Source organism: Dendropsophus ebraccatus, chromosome 6 (assembly GCF_027789765.1).
Source record: "Dendropsophus ebraccatus isolate aDenEbr1 chromosome 6, aDenEbr1.pat, whole genome shotgun sequence".
Classification (NCBI taxonomy): domain Eukaryota; kingdom Metazoa; phylum Chordata; class Amphibia; order Anura; family Hylidae; genus Dendropsophus; species Dendropsophus ebraccatus.
Window position 1 is genome coordinate 24716179 of NC_091459.1, and position 23719 is coordinate 24739897.

The 23719-nt window shown below is 45.4% G+C and overlaps 2 protein-coding genes across 4 annotated transcripts in view; one reads left to right on the forward strand and one right to left on the reverse strand.

Moving 5' to 3' along the window:
- The window catches only part of UBE3D (ubiquitin protein ligase E3D), a 103116-nt gene extending 96805 nt beyond the window's left edge, over window positions 1–6311 (reverse strand). Inside the window, exons 1-2 of the mRNA XM_069973512.1 lie at window positions 5971–6311; window positions 3493–3689 (exon numbers count right to left, since the gene is read on the reverse strand). Coding sequence (XP_069829613.1) covers window positions 3493–3689; window positions 5971–6032 — 259 coding nt within the window. The 5' untranslated portion in view covers window positions 6033–6311. The remainder of the gene's footprint in view (window positions 1–3492; window positions 3690–5970) is intronic.
- A 57-nt stretch (window positions 6312–6368) lies between these two features.
- DOP1A (DOP1 leucine zipper like protein A) overlaps window positions 6369–23719 on the forward strand; it is a 65883-nt gene continuing 48532 nt past the window's right edge. For all 3 annotated transcript variants that reach the window (XM_069974695.1, XM_069974696.1, XM_069974699.1), the window contains exons 1-5: window positions 6369–6451; window positions 15674–15863; window positions 21531–21712; window positions 21799–21969; window positions 23086–23275. In XM_069974695.1, coding sequence (XP_069830796.1) covers window positions 15726–15863; window positions 21531–21712; window positions 21799–21969; window positions 23086–23275 — 681 coding nt within the window. In that variant the 5' untranslated portion in view covers window positions 6369–6451; window positions 15674–15725. The remainder of the gene's footprint in view (window positions 6452–15673; window positions 15864–21530; window positions 21713–21798; window positions 21970–23085; window positions 23276–23719) is intronic.

Sequence of the window (23719 nt, forward strand, 5' to 3'; positions counted from 1 at the left end):
GCTGTGCTGCATACATCATACAGTATACACACACAGCTCTGCTGCATCACACAGACACACACACAAACACCTGTGCTGCATAAATCATATACACACACTCAGATCTGCTGCATGCATCATAAACACACCCAGCTCTGCTGCATGCATCTCACACACACACACACACACACCTGTGCTGAACACATCATATACACACCCAGCTCTGCTGCATGCATCATACACACACACACACCAAGCTCTGCTGCACACATCATACATCACATCCAGATTTCTCTTCTGCCCGGTACTGATCTCACTGATCAGTGTCTGGCAGGAGAAGGGAGAGGGCTGTGCGGCTATCAGTAACTGCACAGCTCATCCAGCAGTCGGGCACAGCACTGAATCATCGCTTTGAGTGACCATTAGGAAAGCGGTCTGACAATGTTGGCCACCATGTTTCCAGAATATAAGATGCAGGCACTTTTTAGCAAGATATTTGCTGAAATGAAACTGTCCAGAGCATCAGCGGAGAGCATTGTGTCACACTGGGATGAATCCACCACATCCTGCAGGACACACAGCAGCTGATAAGTACTGGAACACTGAATATTTTTTAAATAGTTATTTGCAAATCAATATAACTTTGTGACACCAGTTGAATTGAAAGAAAAAAACATTTCACTGGACAACCCCTTTAATTATATGTCCTTTCTAGCATTGTGGTCTTGCTTAGTCTTTTTCCCTTAAAAAGGATGTACCACCAGGTACATCCTCTTTAATCTGAGCCCACAGATCGAACGGTGCTGTCACAGGGAAGCAGGTGCCGCGGTCCGTTTTTCAGACAGCGGCCAGGTTCCCGTGCACGGCGCCGTTCTATGCACCGTAACCGGCCGGCGCTGTGCACGGGAACCGGGCCGCGGTCTGAAAAACGGACAGCGGCACCTGCTTCCCCGTGACGCCGCCGTTCGATCTGTGGGCTCTGATAAAAGAGGATGTACCTGGTGGTACATCCTCTTTAAAGGCATATACAACAATGGGATTTCTATGGGATATCCCACAAATGGCCAGACCAGCCCTATTGGCAGAACAGGGGTCCATAATATACCATACAGTACAATGGAGAGGTGGCTAAAGTGTATTGGTGTCAATGTTGTTCTCAGTAAGCCATCTATCGAGACCCACTTGCCAAGGCACAAAGCCAAAGCCGCGTTCTGCCATAATTCAGGGCCTATGGCTGGATCCATGTTCTCCAGGCAGCAGATTCAGCAGATTAGACAAATCTAACTCCCCATAGCGACCGGGGTGCTGAGGATGAAGGTGTATGTCTTACCTTTATCCTCAGCACTATTCCCATGCTGTTTATTCTGAGATTCTCTGCCCTGTAAGCAATTAGGAGGACTGGGGGCAGGGCAAGCACTAATCCGGCCCACCCCCTCTGTTGATGATACTTTGGGGGAAGGGGGCCTTTAGTCAGTCCGCCCCTTCAAATCATCATGAATAGAGGGGGGGCCAAATCGGTACTTGGTGGGGTGGTAGCCCTGCTCCCAGTGCTCTTAACGGCGTACCAGTCAGAGGATTTTTAAATAATCAGTGGAGACGGTGCAGAGGATGAAGGTAACAAACATACCTTTATCCTCAGCGCCCTGTGTACTATAGGGGGCTATCAGCAGGTTAGATTTGCCTAACCTGTTCATAGTTCCCCCCTTTAAAGTGTCACTGGTTTCGGGTTTTTTTTTTTTTTTTTTTTTTTGCAGAAATCAATAGTCCAGGCGATTTTAAGAAACCTTGTAATTGCATTTATTAGGCAAATATGCCATTATCTGCATCCAAAAAGACTTTCCCCAGGTCCACCCTCCCTCCTCTCTCTCATCCACTGCTCATTATCAGGAAATCTCGGCTGTTTTACATCAGTCAGGCCCTGTGTAATCTATGGAAACATAGAAACATAGAAGATTGTCGGCAGAAAAAGACCACTGGGTCCATCTAGTCCGCCCTTTTAGTATTTTCTTCCTTATTATCTTAGGATAGATATATGTCTATCCCAGGCGTGTTTAAATTCTGTTATTGTAGATTTACCAACCACCTCTGCTGGAAGTTTGTTCCAGGTATCTACTACTCTTTCAGTAAAATAATATTTTCTTACATTGCTTCTGATCTTTCCCCCAACTAACCTCTCACTGTGTCCTCTTGTTCTTGAGCTCAGTTTTTTACTAAAAACACTCTCCTCTTGAACCTTATTTAGTCCCTTAACATACTTAAAGGTTTCAATCATGTCCCCCCTTTCCCGTCTTTCCTCCAGACTATACAGATTCAAATCTTTAAGTCTTTCCTGATATGGTTTATGCCTCACACCCTCCACCATTTTTGTAGCCCATCTTTGGACCCATTCTATTTTATCAATGTCCTTTTTTAGGTGAGGTCTCCAGAACTGGACACAGTATTCCAGATGTGGCCTCACCAGAGCTCCATACAGCGGGATCACAATCTCCTTCTTCCTACTGGTTATACCTCTAGCTATACACCCCAGCATACGATTTGCTTTCCCCACCGCCTGGTTGCACTGGTGACTCACTTTAAGGCTTTCAGAAATCATTACCCCTAAATCCTTCTCTTCTGAAGTCTTTTCCAACACAGTACTGCCGATGTGATACTCGGATAGAGGATTCCTCCTCCCCAAGTGCATTATTTTACATTTGGAAACGTTGAACTTCAATTTCCACTGTTTGGACCACTTATCTAGCAAAGCTAAATCATTTGGAGAGGGGAGGGGGGGGGGAGGAGGGAGATTAGTCGCCAGCAGAGAACAAAGGATTACACAGTGGGACCTGTGTGAAAGCCGGTATTCAGAGGTCTGAGAGGTCAGTGCTGACTTCAGAGGATATAGCCCAGTGATGTAGCTGTAAATTAACTCTTTGTTGTCCTGTTTTGGTGCCTCATCTCCCTCCACCCCTCCCCTCTCCATAGACAATCATACTTCAAACTACTTTTTCCTTATAACATTTTTTCGGCTAATAAACCCAATTACAAAGTTTTTAAAAAAAAATCTTATTTAATATTGATTTCTGCAAAAAAAAAAATTTAACGACAGTGACACTTTAAGGTCCCCAAACACTTTATACTTATGCCAGAAGAAAAGTGTATGGGAGGCTCCCAAGTCTCCACTGACAGATGGTGACTGTAAAAATTGGGCATGATGAAATTTTATTGCCCAACCCCTTTGTTCTCAGAGAAGTAGAGCTGTGGCTTATTCCTGTGTATGGGGAGGACAGGAGAGATAATAGTAACACTTACTGTAGGTGTACGGCCACTTCTACAGTGAGAATGTTCTCTCTGCCCATTGCAACCAAGCACAGCTCAGCTTCCATATTACTATAGCCGATATGTATTGGAAAGTCGCTCTGTGATATATAAGGGCAATATAGAGCATTCTTACTGTATGACTGGAATCTCCCCCTTGATACTTGGGTATTCTTTCTAGTCATGCCTCCATCTGTACCCATGTTATAGCAGTACCTGCAGGGGCCACGGCCAATGCCTTCAGCCGCATATGCAGCCCTTCCCCAGAGACATGCTGGACGTATCTGCACGTGGCCGGAACCAGCCTGACCTCTGGAGGTAGCGGGAACTCCTCGCACTCATCAGGAGACTGGATCTGTAAGGATGACTGGCTGACTGAAATGTCAATTGGAAATCGTTTGCCTTCGAGGCCACTTAAAGAAAAAGAAAAAAAATGTGGCATTAGAATTACAGAATATTTCATCCATAAACACATGATTCAATTAGTTTCCGCATTGCAATAAGTGAAAATAAAAATGCCTCAAAGCAAAAGACGAAAACTCATTACAAATGTCACATTCAATTTGTGTGTTAGAATTATGGGAAACTGTAACATGGGCTGGAGCTCCACCGAGCGGGAGACAGGAGGCCAGCATTGCTGCGGAGTACTTCTTATATCAGCCTGACACCCAAATACTGTCAGGTAATGGGAGCCTATGGAGAGAAGATAGATAGCACCCCCCCCCCCCCCAGCCAAGCCTCTAAAGGAAACATAAAAGATGTGTATCACATAAAGATGCACCCAAATCTTGTGAAAGTGATGACTGATGGCACAATAATAGGAACCTCACGCCACCAGGAGAAGGCCAGATGTCGTCTGCCCCACTGCCAGGACACCACAGTGCTGCCCTCACCTGGCGGTGGCAATCCTAGGTGACAACTGACCACTACAGCTCATGAGACACAAACCTCGGCATAACTGAGTGTGTTTATTGAAGTGTACCCTCAGCAATACTGGCAGTGGGTATTGCAGTGTCCCCCCATCACTAGCACTGTGTATCGCAATGTACCCTCAGCATCACTGGCCGTGTGTATTGCAGTGTACCCTCAGCATCACTGGCCGTGTGTATTGCAGTGTACCCTCAGCATCACTGGCCGTGTGTATTGCAGTGTACCCTCAGCATTTCTGGCCGTGTGTATTGCAGTGTACCCTCAGCATTACTGGCCGTGTGTATTGCAGTGACCCTCAGCATTACTGGCAGTGTGTATTGCAGTGTACCCTCAGCATTACTGGCCGTGTGTATTGCAGTGTCCTCCAGCATTACTGGCCGTGTGTATTGCAGTGTACCCTCAGCATTACTGGCAGTGTGTATTGCAGTGTACCCTCAGCATCACTGGCCGTGTGTATTGCAGTGTACACTCAGCATTACTGGCCGTGTGTATTGCAGTGTCCTCCAGCATTACTGGCCGTGTGTATTGCAGTGTACCCTCAGCATTACTGGCAGTGTGTATTGCAGTGTACCCTCAGCATTACTGGCCGTGTGTAGTGTAGTGTACCCTCAGCATTACTGGCCGTGTGTATTGCAGTGTCCTCCAGCATTACTGGCCGTGTGTATTGCAGTGTACCCTCAGCATTACTGGCCGTGTGTAGTGTAGTGTACCCTCAGCATTACTAGCAGTGTGTATTGCAGTGTCCTCCAGCATTACTGGCCGTGTGTATTGCAGTGTACCCTCAGCATTACTGGCCGTGTGTATTGCAGTGTCCTCCAGCATTACTGGCCGTGTGTATTGCAGTGTCCTCCAGCATTACTGGCCGTGTGTATTGCAGTGTACCCATAGCATTACTGGCCGTGTGTATTGCAGTGTCCTCCAGCATTACTGGCCGTGTGTATTGCAGTGTACCCTCAGCATTACTGGCCGTGTGTATTGCAGTGTCCTCCAGCATTACTGGCCGTGTGTATTGCAGTGTCCTCCAGCATTACTGGCCGTGTGTATTGCAGTGTACCCTCAGCATTACTGGCAGTGTGTATTGCAGTGTCCTCCAGCATTACTGGCCGTGTGTATTGCAGTGTACCCTCAGCATTACTGGCCGTGTGTATTGCAGTGTACCCTCAGCATTACTGGCCGTGTGTATTGCAGTGTACCCTCAGCATTACTGGCCGTGTGTATTGCAGTGTACCCTCAGCATTACTGGCCGTGTGTATTGCAGTGTACCCTCAGCATTACTGGCCGTGTGTATTGCAGTGTACCCTCAGCATTACTGGCCGTGTGTATTGCAGTGTACCCTCAGCATTACTGGCCGTGTGTATTGCAGTGTCCTCCAGCATTACTGGCCGTGTGTATTGCAGTGTACCCTCAGCATTACTGGCAGTGTGTATTGCAGTGTACCCTCAGCATTACTGGCACTGTGTATTGCAGTGTACCCTCAGCATTACTGGCAGTGTGTATTGCAGTGTCCTCCAGCATTACTGGCCGTGTGTATTGCAGTGTACCCTCAGCATTACTGGCCGTGTGTATTGCAGTGTACCCTCAGCATTACTGGCAGTGTGTATTGCAGTGTACCCTATAACCTGTCGGGACATGCTGGAACTTGTAGCTTTGCCCCAGCTGGAGAGGAGAAGGTTAGAGAATGGTGTATAATGGTCAGGAGTGGTTGGTACATCTATGCGGCAGGTGTGACCTGACCCCGTGACCTGTGAATAGGAGCCGGATTACCTGACAATGAGAACAGCGCTCTGCATGCCCCTGCGGATCTCCAGCCGCACGTTAGAGCCCATGGTCAGTATTACCGCCAGTATGATGCGCCGAGAACCACTTAGCTCCACAGCGCCACCTAGCTGCGGCTCACTGTGCGCACATGGCTCCAGAGCCGCGCTTAGTGTACGGGCAGTGTACGGGTCACTACAGCAGCTGTAGGCAGCGGCCTCTGTCCCACACCGCTCACGCTACCATGCGCCCAAGATGGTGTCACTCCACAGCAAGAAACCTCCCGGTAATAGACCGGTGACAGCAGCTCCACCACCTATAGACTGGCACGGTGCCCATCTCAAAGATGGCGGCGCTCGCGACCTGTAATCACTTTACTTCCTGTCGCATTCCCCTGACGTCTCTCACGACCTCCTCTCTGTGATCAGCAGGGCTCGCGTTGCATGCCGGGAGCTGTCAGCCGGGCTGCCAGCGGCGTCGCTCTGCTCAGGTGAGATCGGTGAATGGCAGTGATGGGCGCCGTGCTGGCTGTAGAGGTCACCGGGGACCGGGCAATGGGGCGGCGGGCACAGACCTCCCCGTCCTCCCGCCTCACCGGGGAGGGCGGCCTGAGCCGGAGGTGTCACATCCCAGCGGGCGAGCACAGGGGACAGTGATGGGACAGACACCTACTGATGGCACATCCATGGCTGCCGACCCGACTACCGGGCACCGGCCTGCCCTCACCTCTCCTAGTGGTCAGTGGCTGGGTCTGTGAGGACTGGCATGTGGGTGAGGGGCATCTATATGGGGAGTGACACACCATACCCAGGCCATGTAATGTCCAGGGGGTCACACACCATACCCAGGCCGTGTAGTGCCCGGCGGGGGTCACACACTATTCCCAGGCCATGTAGTGCCCGGCGGGGGTCACACACTATACCCAGGCCATGTACTGCCCGGCGGGGGTCACACACTATTCCCAGGCCATGTAGTGCCCGGCGGGGGTCACACACTATATCCAAGCCATGTAGTGCCCGGCGGGGGTCACACACTATATCCAAGCCATGTAGTGCCCGGCGGGGGTCACACACTATATCCAAGCCATGTAGTGCCCGGAGGGGGTCACACACTATACCCAGGCCATGTACTGCCCGGCGGGGGTCACACACTATTCCCAGGCCATGTAGTGCCCGGCGGGGGTCACACACTATATCCAAGCCATGTAGTGCCCGGCGGGGGTCACACACTATTCCCAGGTAATGTAGTGCCCGGTGGGGTCACACACTATACCCAGGCCATGTAGTGCCCGGCGGGGGTCACACACTATATCCAAGCCATGTAGTGCCCGGTGGGGTCACACACTATACCCAGGCCATGTAGTCGCGGGGGGGGGGTTGGGTCACTCCAGTGATCCCACAGGAGAACTTTTAGTGATTGGTGTGCGTTCACCTGGTCCTCATCTCTACTATGGCCATGTGTGTGCTCCAGCTGTCAGATCTTCGCTGCTATATTCAGTGTCTGCTGTCAGATCTTCGCTGCTATATACAGTGTCTGCTGTCAGATCTTCGCTGCTATATACAGTGTCTGCTGTCAGATCTTCGCTGCTATATACAGTGTCTGCTGTCAGATCTTCGCTGCTATATACAGTGTCTGCTGTCAGAACTTCTCTGCTATATACAGTGTCTGCTGTTAGATCTTCGCTGCTATATACAGTGTCTGCTGTCAGATCTTTGCTGCTGTATACAGTGTCTGCTGTCAGATCTTTGCTACTATATACAGTGTCTGCTGTCAGATCTTTGCTGCTATATACACTGTCTGCTGTCAGATCTTCGCTGCTATATACAGTGTCTGCTGTCAGATCTTTGCTGCTATATACAGTGTCTGCTGTCAGATCTTCTCTGCTATATACAGTGTCTGCTGTCAGAACTTCTCTGCTATATACAGTGTCTGCTGTCAGAACTTCTCTGCTATATACAGTGTCTGCTGTAAGATCTTCGCTGCTATATACAGTGTCTGCTGTCAGAACTTCTCTGCTATATACAGTGTCTGCTGTCAGAACTTCTCTGCTATATACAGTGTCTGCTGTCAGAACTTCTCTGCTATATACAGTGTCTGGACTATCAGATGCCACATAAAGGCTGGCATAACATTCTCCTGCTTGTTTCGGCCGCTCTTGACATAAAACCATCACAGCATTTCCCGCACATTGCCGCACACAGAGCACATTGCCGCACACAGAGCACATTGCCGCACACAGAGCACATTGCCGCACACAGAGCACGTTGCTTTGTATTGTGTTGGCGATCACTGAGCGTTGTGCTCCTGCCAGCTCTCGGTTTTATCTAGTCCGGTCCTGACATGTCGTTTATGATCTCCACCAGACTGTGTACAAAGGTCATGGCTGCTCCTAGAACAGCCTGCCGGCCCCAGTATACAGCCAGGACGGACTAATCCGAGAACAGTACAAGAGACGCAGTACAGCAGCACAGACAGGATCTTGATATGTCACCTATAGATTATATAGGATATAGCTCCCCAGGTATCTAGGCACCTGTACCTATCCAGTATATGGGTAGGAGATGCTATAGGAATAGACTGGATGCCGACTCCCAGATAAAGGAGTAGTGGAGATGGTGCTTGCCACTTGTAAGATCTGGATGGCATAACTCAACACAAATAATTTTTTTCTTTCAGATCAACTGGTTTCTGAAAGTTATTTAGATTTGTAATTTACTTTTACTTTTTAAAAATCTCCAGCCTTCCAGTACTTATCAGCTGCTGTATGTCCTGCAGGAAGTGATGTATTCTTTTCAGTCTGAAAAGAAATGATTACCATGCCAATTACTTATAGTCGGTGGGCTGCCTTGATAAGACACTGGAAATCAGAGGAAACGTCCACCATGGCAGAAGTGGTCAATATGGTCAGCGCCACCTGTATATATGAAAAGATTACTGACCAGGGCGAAGCGCTGCATGAGGCTATTCAGGAAAAGTGGAACTTACAAGGCATTGCCTATTACCCAATAAAGTCTTGCATCAATTCACGGGAGAGGAAGCCGCTTTTAAAGTGTCTCTGTCATTGAATTTTTTTTTGCAGAAATCAATAGTACAGGCGATTTTAAGAAACTTTGTAATTGGGTTTATTAGCCGAGCAGTTTGAAGCTCTTCATTGTTCTCTATGGAGAGGGGAGGGGTGGAGGGAGATGAGGCACTAAAACAGGACAACAAAGAGTTAATTTACAGCTACATCACCGGGCTATCTCCTCTGAAGTCAGCACTGACTTCTCTGACCTCTGAATACCGGCTTTCACACAGGTCCCACTGTGTAATCCTTATTTCTCTGCTGCCGACTAATCTCTCTCCTCCCTCCTCCCCTCTCCATAGGTTACACAGGGCTCGACTGATGCAAAAGAGTAAAAATTTCCTGATAATGAGCAGTGAATTAGGGAGAGGAGGGGGGGGGGGGGGGGGGGGGGGACCTGGGGAAAGTCTTTTTAAATGCAGATAATGGCAGATTTGCCTAATAAACCCAATTACAAAGTTTCTTAAAATCGCCTGGACTATTGATTTCTGCAGAAAAATAAAAATAAAGAAATACAACAGTGACACTTTAAGATATTAGAAAAGTTGAAGAAGGTGATAACATGTCGGCTATGATGGGGGGAGGGTAATAAGAGTGAGGACAGAGTCGCGGGACGCTTGTTCGTCTGTTTCTTGCCTATGTTTCAGTCTGTCAGCCATTACGGTTATATGGCTCTGTGTGTGTTTATCCTGAACCACGTTTTCATTGTTACAGATTAGTCACCGACATTGATGTATGACTTTAATCTCGCTGTCTTTTCTTCATTTACCATTTTACTGTCAAACAGGATGTCTATTAATGTAAAACCCTAATAAATATCTTGAACCAGACTGGATGGTGACCCCTGTGCGGGCTGTATATGAGCACTCAGCTTTCCCGGGTACTGATAGAAATGAGAAACAGCTAAATCAAATTTTTCAGTTTTTTTTGTTTTGTTTTGTTTTTTTTAATCTTATACAGTTTATCTAGAGTCCTAAGGTGCATGTAGAAATTGGTTCAAATTGATCAAAATTGAGAACATGACATTTTAAACTGGTGGCCCCTCACTAGTGGTGTTAGCCAGGCCCCTCGTGGCTGCCGGACATGTTTGCCAGCTTCTTGTGCCAACCTCTGCGTGTCTGTAATAAGTCTGGCAGGTTATAACTCCTGTGAGACACTCCCTGTATTCTGCCATAGGACATGCTGTATCTGGAGATGGGTGAGCCTCGAGTACTGTGTATCATGAGTTTGGTGACTCCTTGTGATATATAGCTGTATACGGAGAATACATCCATAATACAGATGTTAGTGAAGTGGGCCACCATTTACCTTGCTTATCGTCAATGGATGTTAAAATCAGTGGCGTAGCTACCATAGAGGCAGGGCAGGCAGCTGCTATGGGGCCATTGACGGAGAGGGGCCCGGGGATGCACAGGGAAGATAAGAACCATCCTGTGTCCTTCTGCTTAAAGGGGTATTCCCCCCCCAAGAGCTAAAAAAATGAAATGCTCCTAAACCTAGCCTGTCTTACTCACCAAGTCCCCCTGAGTATTTTGAGCCATCTCCCGTCTTTCTAGCTGCTGCCGTTCTTGAGTTACAAGTTTTTCTAAAAGCACTGGCAGGAAAACTACATTTCCCATCATGCATTGCTTCTCCCTGATGAGCTGATGTTGCAGCAGAGCCGATGATGTTGTAGCAGAGCTGATGATACAGCAGAGTTGATGCTGGTGACAGATCAAGTGATTTGCGGGGGGTGAGGGGGGCGGCAGGAGTTCGGTGCCGCAGGCGTCCAGCCACTAGATGAATTGGAGGGAGGAAAGGAGGGGGAGCAGCTGATCTAATGACAAGGACAACATCAAGTACAATACTGTCACACTACCTATTGCTGTACAGAATCTGTGTGCCTGAGAACAGACTCATATCCCATACACTGCCCAGCACTGCCTCACCTATACCCACAGATGAATTGGGGGAGGGGGGTGCCGCGGCCGGGCAGGTAGGCAGGCACCAGAAGACTTGAAGGGGGGGTTTTGCCGCGACACCAGAAGACTTGCGGGGGGACGGACACCATGAGACTTGCGGGGGGACGGACACCATGAGACTTCCGGGGGACGGACACCATGAGACTTGCGGGGGGATGGACACCATGAGACTTGGGGGGGGGGGGGGGGGGGGGTAGGACACCATGAGACTTGCGGGGGGTAGGACACCATGAGACTTGGGGGAGGGGGGTTTGGGGTGCCGCGATCAGACAGCCAGACACCAGGAGACTTGGGGGAGGGGGAGGGGGGGGGGGTGCCTGGTATATATAATGAATCTGCCTGGTATATGCTTAAGGGGTATTCCTCTCAGACATAATTTTTGATATGTTGCTGCCCATGGTGAGACTAACAATTCATTCCATACTTATTATTTATTCAGTCTCCTTCCTCCAGTTCTGAGCTGCTGCTTTCTGCTGAAGACACACAAAACTGGGTTCACACTGAGAAATCCATGTGTAAGAAGTTCCCGCAGATTCCGCCGCTTGCCCCCTGCATGCATCTCAGCCCGTCCCATAGACTCCATTCTATGGTCAGGCGAATTCCACTGTTCACCGAAAGAATTGACATGTCGCATGGAGATACGAGCGGCGGAATCTGCGGAAACTGTGTCTGTGTGCGGATTCCTCCATGTAAACCCACCCTAATGGTACTTTTACACGGAGCGATAATTCGCCCGATCGCACGATTAACGATTTAGAATGAACGATGTTTTATTCATAACGATCAGCGTTTTCACAGAACGATACATCGTACGGAAAAAACGTTTTGCGATCGCTTAAGCCTCATCTCATACATAGGTGAAATCGTTGAAAGAATGTTTACACGGAACGATCTGCGAATTTTTTGCGAACGATCAACGACGATTTGAGAAGTTGTTGAAAGATCAAAATGAACGATTTCTCGCTCATCGCTTGATCGTTGCGTTTACACGTACAATTATCGTTCGAATTCGACCGTTATCGTGCAAATTCGAACGATAAATCGTTCCGTGTAAAACCACCATAAGCCTTTCTCTTTGTCTCCCCCCCTCCCTTCTGAGACAGCTGATGTAATCAAGTTCCTGTTTATTTCTTGGCGGCTCAATTACAGTGTATGAAAAGATGGAGAGAGTTCTCATATATAAAGAATTTGGTGGAACAAAATAAATGGGGATTAAAGGATGTATGGGAAATTTTGGAGTCAGGACAGTTGAGTAGAAGGTCTAGAGAGAGATGGCCATTGTTAGACTTGATGCACAAAGTTTGGGAAAAAACTAAAAAAGCACTGGGTTTGGAGGGAGTATTTAGATGTACACCAATGTTTAACAATCTTAGGTTTAAAGAGTTGGGAAGAAATTATGAATGGAGGTTTTGGGAAAAATATAATTTGAGGTATGTGACACACTTCTTTAAGGAAGGGCGATTACGCTCATTAGAAGAGTTAAAAGGTGAATACGGGATAGAAGGAAATTGGTATTTTTATTATTTGCAACTAAGACAAGTTAGTATGGAAATAGATCACACGGATAATTTGTTAGAAGAAAATTCACAGTGGATTGATTATATGATAGAGGACACTTCTAAAAGAAGGGTGATGGCTAGGATAGTTAGGTTGGTAAAGGAGGGGAAGAAGGAGGTAGTCACACATGCAAGTAGAGTAAAGTGGGAAATAGATATAGGAGAAATTACACAAGAAGAGTGGGAAGATATATGGGGTATGGGAAAGAATATATCACTTAATGCGTCGCACAAGATTACACAATTTTCTATTAATTATAGGTTATATTATACACCAAGTAAGTTATCTAAAATGGCCCCTAACAAAGAAATAGTTTGTCCCCGCTGTAATATGCCAAGGGTTGGTTTCTTTCATCTATATTATGAATGTAGGAAAATGGAGAGAAGTTGGCAAGTAATTTTAGAGGTTATTAAAGATCGACTCCAACTGGAAGGTTGGTAACCGGCAAAGAGGTGGTTGTTGGGGGTATGGAGTGATGTCCGCCCAGGGAAAAATAAGAATATTCTAGTAAGAAGCTTTTGATGGTAATGAGGCTGATGGTGGCCAGAAAATGGATGTCTAGAGATAGCCCCACCCTGAGGGAGTTTTTGTTAGAAGTTAGAAGGATGATTAATTTTGAGTTTTGTTTGATGGTAAAAGGAGGGAGGAGGGAGAATTTCTGTAAGATCTGGGATCCGTGGTTGCATAAAATGGACCAACAAGAGAGGATGGGATTGGTGGTTGGTTTAAGAGGAGGAGAGGGCTGAAGAATTATTGACTTTTTTTTTTTTTTTTTCTTCCTTCTCTGCAACCAGAAAGGGGGGGTGGTGGGATGAGGTGGGGGTGGGGGGGTAGTAGGGGGGGAAAGGGGTGGGGTTAGTAGTGTTAAGATCATGTCTGGGCACAACTGAAAAGTAATATGTAGAAAATGTAATAGGAGAGATGTTAATTGTAACCGGGGGTGTGGTTCCTGGACACCGATGAGAAATAATGGAGATGGGTGATAGGTGTCGTGGTTGGTCTCCGATGTCTGTGTGGGAGGATTGTGAGGGTTTGGACCTTGGTCTCCTGGCTCGGGGCCCTATGTCGTGAGGCTCGGGCTCAGGTCTCGGTTGGAGGAAGAGGAGGGGTGTTACTATGCTGAAATATTTTTTTTTTTTTTTGTTTATTATTATTTTATTATTACTCGGAGGTCCGCTGGTGGTTGAGTCAATGTGAGCTAATAAGCTGGAGTGGGCGAGATGGAGCAGCGAAGGGTTCCTTTGCTGGGTCCAGATAGCCTGCTCCGGAGTAACGCCACAAGTCTATATAAATATATGTGGGCGGTGGTGCTGGAGTGTTTGGAGGAAGGAAGAGGAAAAATAAAGAAAAAAATAAAAAATCTCCAATGGTGGCTCGGTACCGTGGAGGGCTGAGCTTCCAGAGGGGGTTGAATAGCATGTAGTATGTATGAAGTATGTATAAGGCTGGACACGAGAATAATAAGGTTTATAGTTTTTTTTTTTGTTTTTTTTTGGATGCTGGTGATTGTACTCCTTCTCGGCCCGGCGGAGGCAGGAGCCTGGGGGGCGGGGGGGATACCCGAGCCTGTGGGGGCGAGTTCTGTCCTCCTGCGGTCCCCTGCACGGAGGAAGGGACCGGCTGGGGCACGAAGGTTTAAGGTAAATTTAGTGGAGGGGAAAAGTTAAAAGAGAGGTAATGAATTGATGGTGACCATGGATAAGCACCCTTTGGAAGGTGAAATGTTATGTTAACACTTCTATTGAAATGTTATGAGATGAAATACCTAAGAAGATATTTGGTTTAAGTTGTAGAAAAACTGCGGTGGCATCCAGACATGAATGGAGGGGGTTTTAATGTTTGTATGGTGAATTTTGTAATAAAGGCTATTTAAATTTAAAAAAAATAAATAAATAAAATAATCAAGTTCCTGACTGGCTTTATCTGCAACATCGTAGCTTTTTTGTAATGCTGGGAGGGTTAATCACAGTGAGTTTACTAGCAACTTTACCTCAGATTAATCCTCCCAGCATTAGGGCCCGTTCACACAACAGAATCAGCACCGAAAATCTGTGCCTAACTTCCGCGCGCTGAATCCTGTCTGATTGTTTGAATAGGAGGGCACGCACCCTCCCATTCAAACGGATAGCAGGCAGCATTCATCGCCGAGTCCGTGCGTGGGGATTCCGGAGTTTGAACTAACAAAGAAGCTACAATGTTGCAGATACAGCCAGCCAGGGTCTTGTTTACATCAGCTGTCTCAGAAGGGAGGAGGGTGAGACAGAGAGAAAAGCTCTCACACAGATGTTTGTTTTTTTTTTTGTTTAGATTTTTTGTCTTCAGCAGAAACTATCAGTTCATAACTGAGGGAAGGAGACTGAATAGATAATAACATGTATGGAAGGAATTGTTAGTGGAATACCCCTTTAATCTCTGCTGTAGATTAGACTGTGTTCACATTCGGTTCTGTGCCTAAACTCCTCGCACACATAGCGGGAGATTTATCAAACATGGTGTAAAGTGAAACTGGCTCAGTTGCCCCTAGCAACCAATCAGGTTCCACCTTTCATTCCTCACAGACTCCACTTTACACCATGTTTGATAAATCTCCCCCATTGTGCCCCATCATTGGAGCTAATCTGCTCTTCCATACAGAATCCATGGTAATCGTGAACATATTGTGGATGTCAAAATTTCCGTATTCTGCTCAGATCTCTTCACTTGGTTTGTCAGGGGAAGTTTTGTAGATTTTGTTGACATTTGAACCTAAATCCTGACCAATTCCTTGAAGGTGTGAACCGGGCTATAGGATTTCAGTGTACAATGCCTGTGTAAAGGTCAGCCCTGCGTGAGAGGCTCTATTGTCTAATGGCAGGGGTAGGGAACTTTGGCTTTCCAGCTGTTGCAAAACTACAACTCCCATCAGTTTGGCTGCCCAAGCATGATGGGAGTTGTAGTTTTGCAACAGCTGGAGAGCCAAGGTTCCCTCCCCCTGCTCTAATGCTATATGTACTAGTCACAGTCTGATTCCTTTCCCCTCCTGAGCCCGTCATATCATTGCCCTATGTCAGGGTATATAGATCTGCCGTCTGGCGCTGTGGCGCCCTGTAGTACAGCAGCACGTGGTCTCACGGCCTTTATGTCATTGCAGGTGATGGTTTCTGCTGGGAATAGAGCTGGTCTCTAGGAAGACTTGGAGGAGAATGAACACTGAAGAAGTGGAATTACTGAGTGACTCCAAATACCGCAACTATGTGGCAGCCGTGGACAAGGCGCTGAAGAACTTTGAGTATTCCAGTGAATGGGCCGATCTCATATCTGCTCTCGGGAAGCTGAACAAGGTGAGTGTAAAGCCGGACAAACCCTTCCTCATATGCCGAGTACTGATGGATCGCTTAGGCTGGGTTCACACTACGTTTTTGCAATCCGGGTGTGTGCATCCGTTTTGATCTGTTTTTCCATTGACTTCCATTGTAAAAAATAAAAAAAAATGGATCAAAACGGATCAGTTTTTTTTTTTTTTTTTTTACGGACACAAAAGTAAGGTCAGCTTCGTTTTTGTGTCCGTTAAAAAAAACTAATCTGTTTTGATCAGTTTTTTTTTTTTTTACAAAGTCAATGAAACAACGGATGCACACAAATGCAAAAAAAACGGATTGTAAAAATGTAGTGTGAACTCAGCCTTACAAGGGATCGCTTTTAGTTATCATAGTCCGTCTGTACAGCATATCCACAACACAGGTGTCTGCCTCCTTACTCACGCTTTCCATGGCACTCTAAGGGACCCATTACACCAACAGATTTCTGACCAATTTATCTGACAGATTTTTGAAGCCAAAGCCAGGAATAGATTTAAAAAGAGGAGAGATTCTAGTCTTTTCTTTATGACCTGTTCCCTTTTTATAGTGCATTCCTGGTTTGGGCTTCAAAAATGTTTCAGCTATACTAGTCAGATATCTGTGGGTGTAATATGGTCCTTAGGTATGTAGCTCCTATCTTCCATATAACAGCACCACCCCTGTCCTCAGGATGTGTGTGGTATTACAACATTGTGCCATTCCCTGTATAAGCCCAGGACTTCCCCTTTAATTGTTTGTCCATAGACTTATACATTAATGTGAGTGATGCACACCATAACTGCTTAGACATTCAGGACTTTTCTCAGCAAATGCCAGTTCATACTAGACCGTGTCCCCTTTGTAACTTCCGATCACACAGATTTCTCAATACAAAAGCTAGAAAATGGTGCTCATTTTTCTAGACCTGTTCATAGCAGACATTGATTTAGGGTAGGTTGGGTTCACACAACGAAATCTGCGTGGATAAATTCCGTCGGATTCCGTGGATCGTACCCGTTCACGGCGGCGCGCCTATCTACCTGTGCCATAGACACCATTTTATGGCCGGGCAGATTTTGCCTTCTGCTGAAAGAACTGACATGTCTATTCTTTCGGCGGACAGCAAAATCGGCCCGGCCATAGAATGGTGTCTATTGAGCTGGCGGAAAGGCGCTCCAACGGGAACGAGTGACGGAATCCGCCGGAACTTATCTGCGCGGATTCCGTAGTGTGAACCCACCCTTAAAGGGAACTCGTCAGCAGAATAATGCTATATAATCTGTCGACATTGTGTTATAGAGGAGGAAGAACAGAGAGTGTGTGTCCATCTGTCTATTTAATCAGAAAGGAGTCTTGGTTAAAGGGGTTATCCAGCGCTACAAAAACATGGCCACTTTCTTTCAGAGAGAGCACCGCTCTTGTCTCCAGCTTGGGCGGGGTTTTGCTGCTCAGTTCCATTGAAGTGAATGGAGCTCAATTGCAAACTGCACCTGAACTGGAGACAAGACTAGTGCTGTCTCTGAAAGAAAGAGGCCATGTTTTTGTAGCACTGGATAACCCCTTCAAGGAGTCTAGAGCAGTGCTTCTCAAACTGTGAGGCCCCCCCTAGTTGTTGGTGAGGCAGTGACAGTAAGCTGCACAGTCCGGTCCATGACTGCAACAATCTGTGGTTTAGGGACATTACTGACTCTTTTTGTGCTTATTGTAATGTTATACAGAAATTAGGAGACACATGAAGTCTTAATACACTGTAAGGGGTGAGTGTAGGTACTTGGTATATCTATGGTGTAGGTACTTGGTATATCTATGGGATGCTATGTACTTGGCACATATCCACGCTGCTATATACCCTGTTTCTTCGAAAATAAGACATCCTCTGAGAATAAGACATAGCACATCTTTGGGAGCAAAAAAATAATATAAGACTTGTTATTTTCGGGGAAACATAGTACTTGTTATGTGTGTGGGATGCTATGTACTTGTTATATATATGCGGTGCTCTGTACTTGGTATATACAGTATATGTGGTCCTCTATACTTGGTATATATATGCAGTGCTCTGTACTTGGTATATACGGTATATGCGGTGCTCCGTACTTGGTATATACGGTATATGCGGTGCTCTGTACTTGGTATATACGGTATATGCGGTGCTCTGTACTTGGTATATACAGTATATGTCGTGCTCTGTACTTGGTATATACAGTATATGTGGTGCTCTGTACTTGGTATATACAGTATATGTGGTGCTATGTACTTGGTATATACAGTATATGTGGTGCTATGTACTTGGTATATACAGTATATGCAGTCCTCTGTACTTGGTATATATATGCAGTCCTCTGTACTTGGTATATTCAGTATATGCAGTGCTATGTACTTGGTAGATACGGTATATGCGGTGCTCTGTACTTGGTGTATATATGCGGTGCTCTGTACTTGGTGTATATATGCGGTGCTCTGTACTTGGTATATATATGCAGTGCTATGTACTATACAGTATATACGGTGCTCTGTACTTGGTATATACAGTATATGCGGTGCTCTGTACTTGGTTAGGCACATCTTTGGGAGCAAAAAATTAATATAAGACACTGTTATTTTCGGGGGAAACATAGTACTTGTGATGTATGTGGGATGCTATGTACTTGGTATATATATATGCGGTGCTCTGTACTTGGTGTATACAGTATATGCGGTCCTCTATACTTGGTATATATATGCGGTGCTCTGTACTTGGTATATACAGTATATGCGGTGCTATGTAATTGGTATATATATGCGGTGCTCTGTACTTGGTATATACGGTATATGCGGTGCTCTGTACTTGGTATATACAGTATATGCGGTGCTATGTAATTGGTATGTAAATGCGGTGCTCTGTACTTGGTATATACAGTATATGCGGTGCTCTGTACTTGGTATATACAGTATATGTGGTCCTCTATACTTGTTATATGTATGCAGTGCTCTGTACTTGGTATATACAGTATATGCGGTGCTCTGTAATTGGTATATATATGCGGTGCTCTGTACTTGGTATATACAGTATATTCAGTATATGCGGTGCTCTGTACTTGGTATATACAGTATATGCGGTCCTCTATACTTGTTATATATATGCAGTGCTCTGTACTTGGTATATACAGTATATGCAGTCCTCTGTACTTGGTATATATATGCAGTCCTCTGTACTTGGTATATTCAGTATATGCGGTGCTATGTACTTGGTAGATACGGTATATGCGGTGCTCTGTACTTGGTGTATATATGCGGTGCTCTGTACTTGGTATATACAATACATGCGGTGCTATGTACTTGGTATATACAGTATATACGGTGCTCTGTACTTGGTATATACAGTATATGCAGTGCTCTGTACTTGGTATATATATGCGGTGCTCTGTACTTGGTATATACAGTATATGCGGTGCCCTGTACTTGGTATATACAGTATACGCGGTGCCCTGTACTTGGTATATACAGTATATGCGGTGCTCTGTACTTGGTATATATATGCGGTGCTCTGTACTTGGTATATACAGTATATGTGGTGCTCTGTACTTGGTATATGCAGTATATGCGGTGCCCTGTACTTGGTATATACAGTATACGCGGTGCTCTGTACTTGCTATATACAGTATATGCGGTGCTCTGTACTAGGTATATACAGTATATGCGGTGCTCTGTACTTGGTATATACAGTATATGCGGTGCTCTGTACTTGGTATATACAGTATATGCGGTGCTCTGTACTTGGTATATACGGTATATGCGGTGCTCTGTACTAGGTATATACGGTATATGCGGTGCTCTGTACTAGGTATATACAGTATATGCGGTCCTCTGTACTTGGTATATACAGTATATGCGGTGCTATGTACTTCGTAGATACGGTATATGCGGTGCTCTGTACTAGGTATATACAGTATATGCGGTGCTCTGTACTTGGTGGCTGTGCCAGTACTGGATTCTGAATCCTGTCACATTGCGCCCTCCTGAGGTAGCGATTTGGTTGATTTATTCTCTAGTTTGGCCTTTATTGATGTAGAAATGGAGGAGATGTCCTGTTCTTGTGCTCTTAGTCCTCACAGCGCACACCTTGTACACCCTCGTAGCCGTGTTATCGCTGGTGTGGATTTTATATATACCAAACATGGACCGTTGTTAGACTCTATTCTGAAGGTTCTGCACCTTTATCTAGATGAGGGATGAGAAACCTTTGGCCCTCCAGCTGTTGCAAAACTACAATTCCCATCATGCCTAGCCTGCCAAAGTGTTAGCTTTGTTTATCCAGGCATGATGGGAATTGTAGTTTTTTAACCGCTGCAGGGCCAAAGGTTCCCCATCCCTGTGCTAGATGTTATTTCCCCTATTATAGCGTCTCCAGTGACCAGCTTGATACAGACTCATATACTGTAACGTATGTGTGTGTGTGTGTGTGTGTGTGTGTGTATATATATATATATATATATATATATATATATATATATATATATATATATATATAATTTTATTTTTATTTTTTCATTTATTTCGTTTTTTTTATTTTACTGCCCAAGTTGCACTGTAACTAATGGCTGTACAAGATAATAAGATCGTGATGTCCTGTTGCCGCTGCGTTGAGCTACGGCAGATGAAACGTTAGTGGATAGAAACACCAACTGGCTGCTGCAGCCGCCAGGAATCTCCCCATAGAGTTTGGGATATACTCACCGTATAAAACTACCCCTCTACCTACACACACCAAATAGAAACTAATAAAAACATCAGACAGCAGAGAAGGAGGTACAGTAATACCGGAAGGATACAAGGGCGGCCAAACAGGTGACAGAGATGTTTTTCTGGGCACAGCGCCACTCTACCATATCTCTTTTGTTTCCATACCCCGGACGCCTGCAGCTTGCTCTGCCTTTCATACGGTCGTCGCATATGGTGGGGATGTGGCCGTTTTCTAGCTCCCCCCACCGTATGCGGCTTCCGCAGATTCTCCAGTCCAGTTGCGAAATTTTTTCAGCACCCGCCCTATAAGACAACATACGATGTATAGGGCTGGGTTCACACTACGTTTTTGCAATCCGTTTTTTGCAATAGAAAAAACGGATGCAAGTGTGTGCATCCGTTTTGATCCGTTTTTATATTGACTTACAATATAAAAAAATAAAATAAAATAAAAAAACGGATCAAAACAGATCAGTTTTTTTTAGCGGACATAAAAACATCTGTTTTGATCCTTTTTTTTTTTTTTGTAATGTAAGTCAATGGAAAAACGGATCAAAACGGACGCACACACATGCATCTATGTTTTTTCTGACCGTTTTTCATCCGTATTTTTGCAAAAAAACGGTTAAAAAGAAATGGGTTGCTAAAACGTAGTGTGAACCCAGCCTAAGACGCCCCCTTACTCCTAAGACGCCCCCTTACTCCTAAGACGCCCCCTTACTATAGAGAAGATTTTCCTGGGTGAAAGAGTAGTCCTATCCAGTAATCCCAGTGAGGCTGAGTAGTAAGCAGTGCTGTATCTGTAGTCTACCTCCTGGTATAGCTGCTTCTAGATGGCCATGTATAATTCCGTCTTCACTCCAGACATGACGGGAGGCCACAGGCTGCAATGTCTTTCCTGTCTGATGCAATTAAAAAGATCCTTTTTTTTTGTTTTTTTTTTGACAGGTCTTACAAAATAATGCAAAGTACCAAGTCGTCCCTAAAAAGTTAACAATAGGAAAACGACTGGCACAATGTCTCCATCCAGCATTGCCAGGGGGTGTCCACCGGAAGGCGCTAGAAACCTACGAAATCATCTTCAAAATCATTGGACCAAAGCGCCTGGCAAAAGACCTCTTTCTGTACAGGTGGGTGACTTCTAGGATAACCACCGGCCGTCGTACCGTTCTTTGTGCTGCATTTTTATGTCGCGGTTTTTGTCTTTTCTTTGTAGCGCCGGCCTTTTCCCACTACTTACAAACGCCGCCATGTCGGTGAAGCCAGCGTTACTTAGTCTGTATGAGATGTACTACCTACCTCTGGGCAAGACCTTAAAACCAGGCCTGCAAGGACTGCTCACTGGTATTCTACCAGGCTTGGAGGAGGGTTCCGAATATTATGACAGGTAAGCGCCATCAAGCACATTACAGCAGTGCTGTAAAGTGATTGCTGCAGAAAACAAATCATGCAAATGTATGATGGATGACACGTTGTAGGAGACAGCCAGGCACCCTCAAGCATGGCAGAATGTTGCTTTATCATTTTCTTTTGCCTTGCCAAACATATAGGGGGAGATTTATCAAACATGGTGTAAAGTGAAACTGGCTCAGTTGCCCCTAGCAACCAATCAGATTCCACCAGTTTCACTTTACACCAGCCAGTTTCACTTTACACCATGTTTGATAAATCTCCCCCATTGCTCGTATCTGTATGTTTACAGTGAAGGGGGTGTTACTGCCACTGCTTTTATCCATCATTTGATCAAGGAAAATCTTTTTCCTTCAAAACAACTGATTTCAGGAAATTAAAATGTAATTTACTTCTATTTAAAAATCTCAAGTCTTCCCATATTTATCAGCTTCTGTATGTCCTGCAGGAAGTGGTGTATTCTTTTCAGTCTGACACAGTGCTCTCTGCTGCTACCCCTGTCCATGTCAGGAACTGTCCAGAGCAGGAGAGGTTTTCTATGGGGATTTGCTGTTGCTCTGGACAGTTCCTATCTCGGACAGAGGTGGCAGCAGAGAGCACTGTGTCGGACTGGAAAGAAATCATCACTTCCTGCAGGACATACAGCAGGTGATAAGTACTGGAAGACTTGTAATTTACTTCTATTTAAAAATCACAAATCTGTACAACTTTCTAAAACCAACTGAGTACCCCTTAAACTGGTTCAAGAACGAGCCACTGTTCCCCAATTCGTTAAAAGGTGCTTTTTTTCTTCATTGCAAACAAGCAATAGTATATAATATATATTGATTTATTTTTTTAATAAGTATTTTTTTGTCATATATTTTTGTACGAGAAAATGATTCCACTGTTTGGGCCCGTTCACACAGAGCAATTCTTTAAGCAGAGGTGCATGAGAAATCCCATTGAATCAAGAATTTCAAGCGGTGTTCATGGCGCCGGCGCCTTTTTTTTGCCATGTGGGAATGGGCTTTACTTGTGAGCTATGAACAGTTTTTCATGTGAATAGTTTATCAATAACCTGATATATTGTAATATCTTCTCCGTCTTCTAGAACAAACACCCTGTTGGAGAAGGTGGCCTCAGCGGTGGAGCAGTCTGCCTTCTATAGTGCTCTATGGGGCAGTCTTCTCACCAGCCCTGCAGTCCGCCTGCCTGGCATCACCTATGTTCTATCGCACCTGAATAGGAAACTGTCCATGGAAGACCAGCTTTACATCATTGGAAGTGACATTGAATTAATGGTAAGACCTGCCATCATGCTAGTGTATGCTAGTATTCCTAAACCAGTTGAGGGATACTCTGGCAAAATGTTTTTTCTTTCAAATCAACTGTTATATACATTTGTATTAATCTCCAGTCTTCCAGCACTTATCAGCTGCTGTATGTCCTGCAGGAAGTGGTGGATTATTTCCATTCTGACACAGTGCTCTCTGCTGCCACCTCTGTCTGAGATATGAACTGTCCAGAGCAGTAGTAAATCCTCATAAAAAAACCTCTTCTGCTCTGGACAGTTACTGAAATGGACAGAATTGGCAGCAGAGAGCACTGTGTCAGACTGAAAATATTACACCACTTCCTGCAGGACATACAGCACCTGATAAGTACTGGAAGACTTAAGATTTCAAAATTTTAGTTAATTACAAATTTATGTAACTTTCTGAAACCAGTTGATTTGAAAGAAAAAA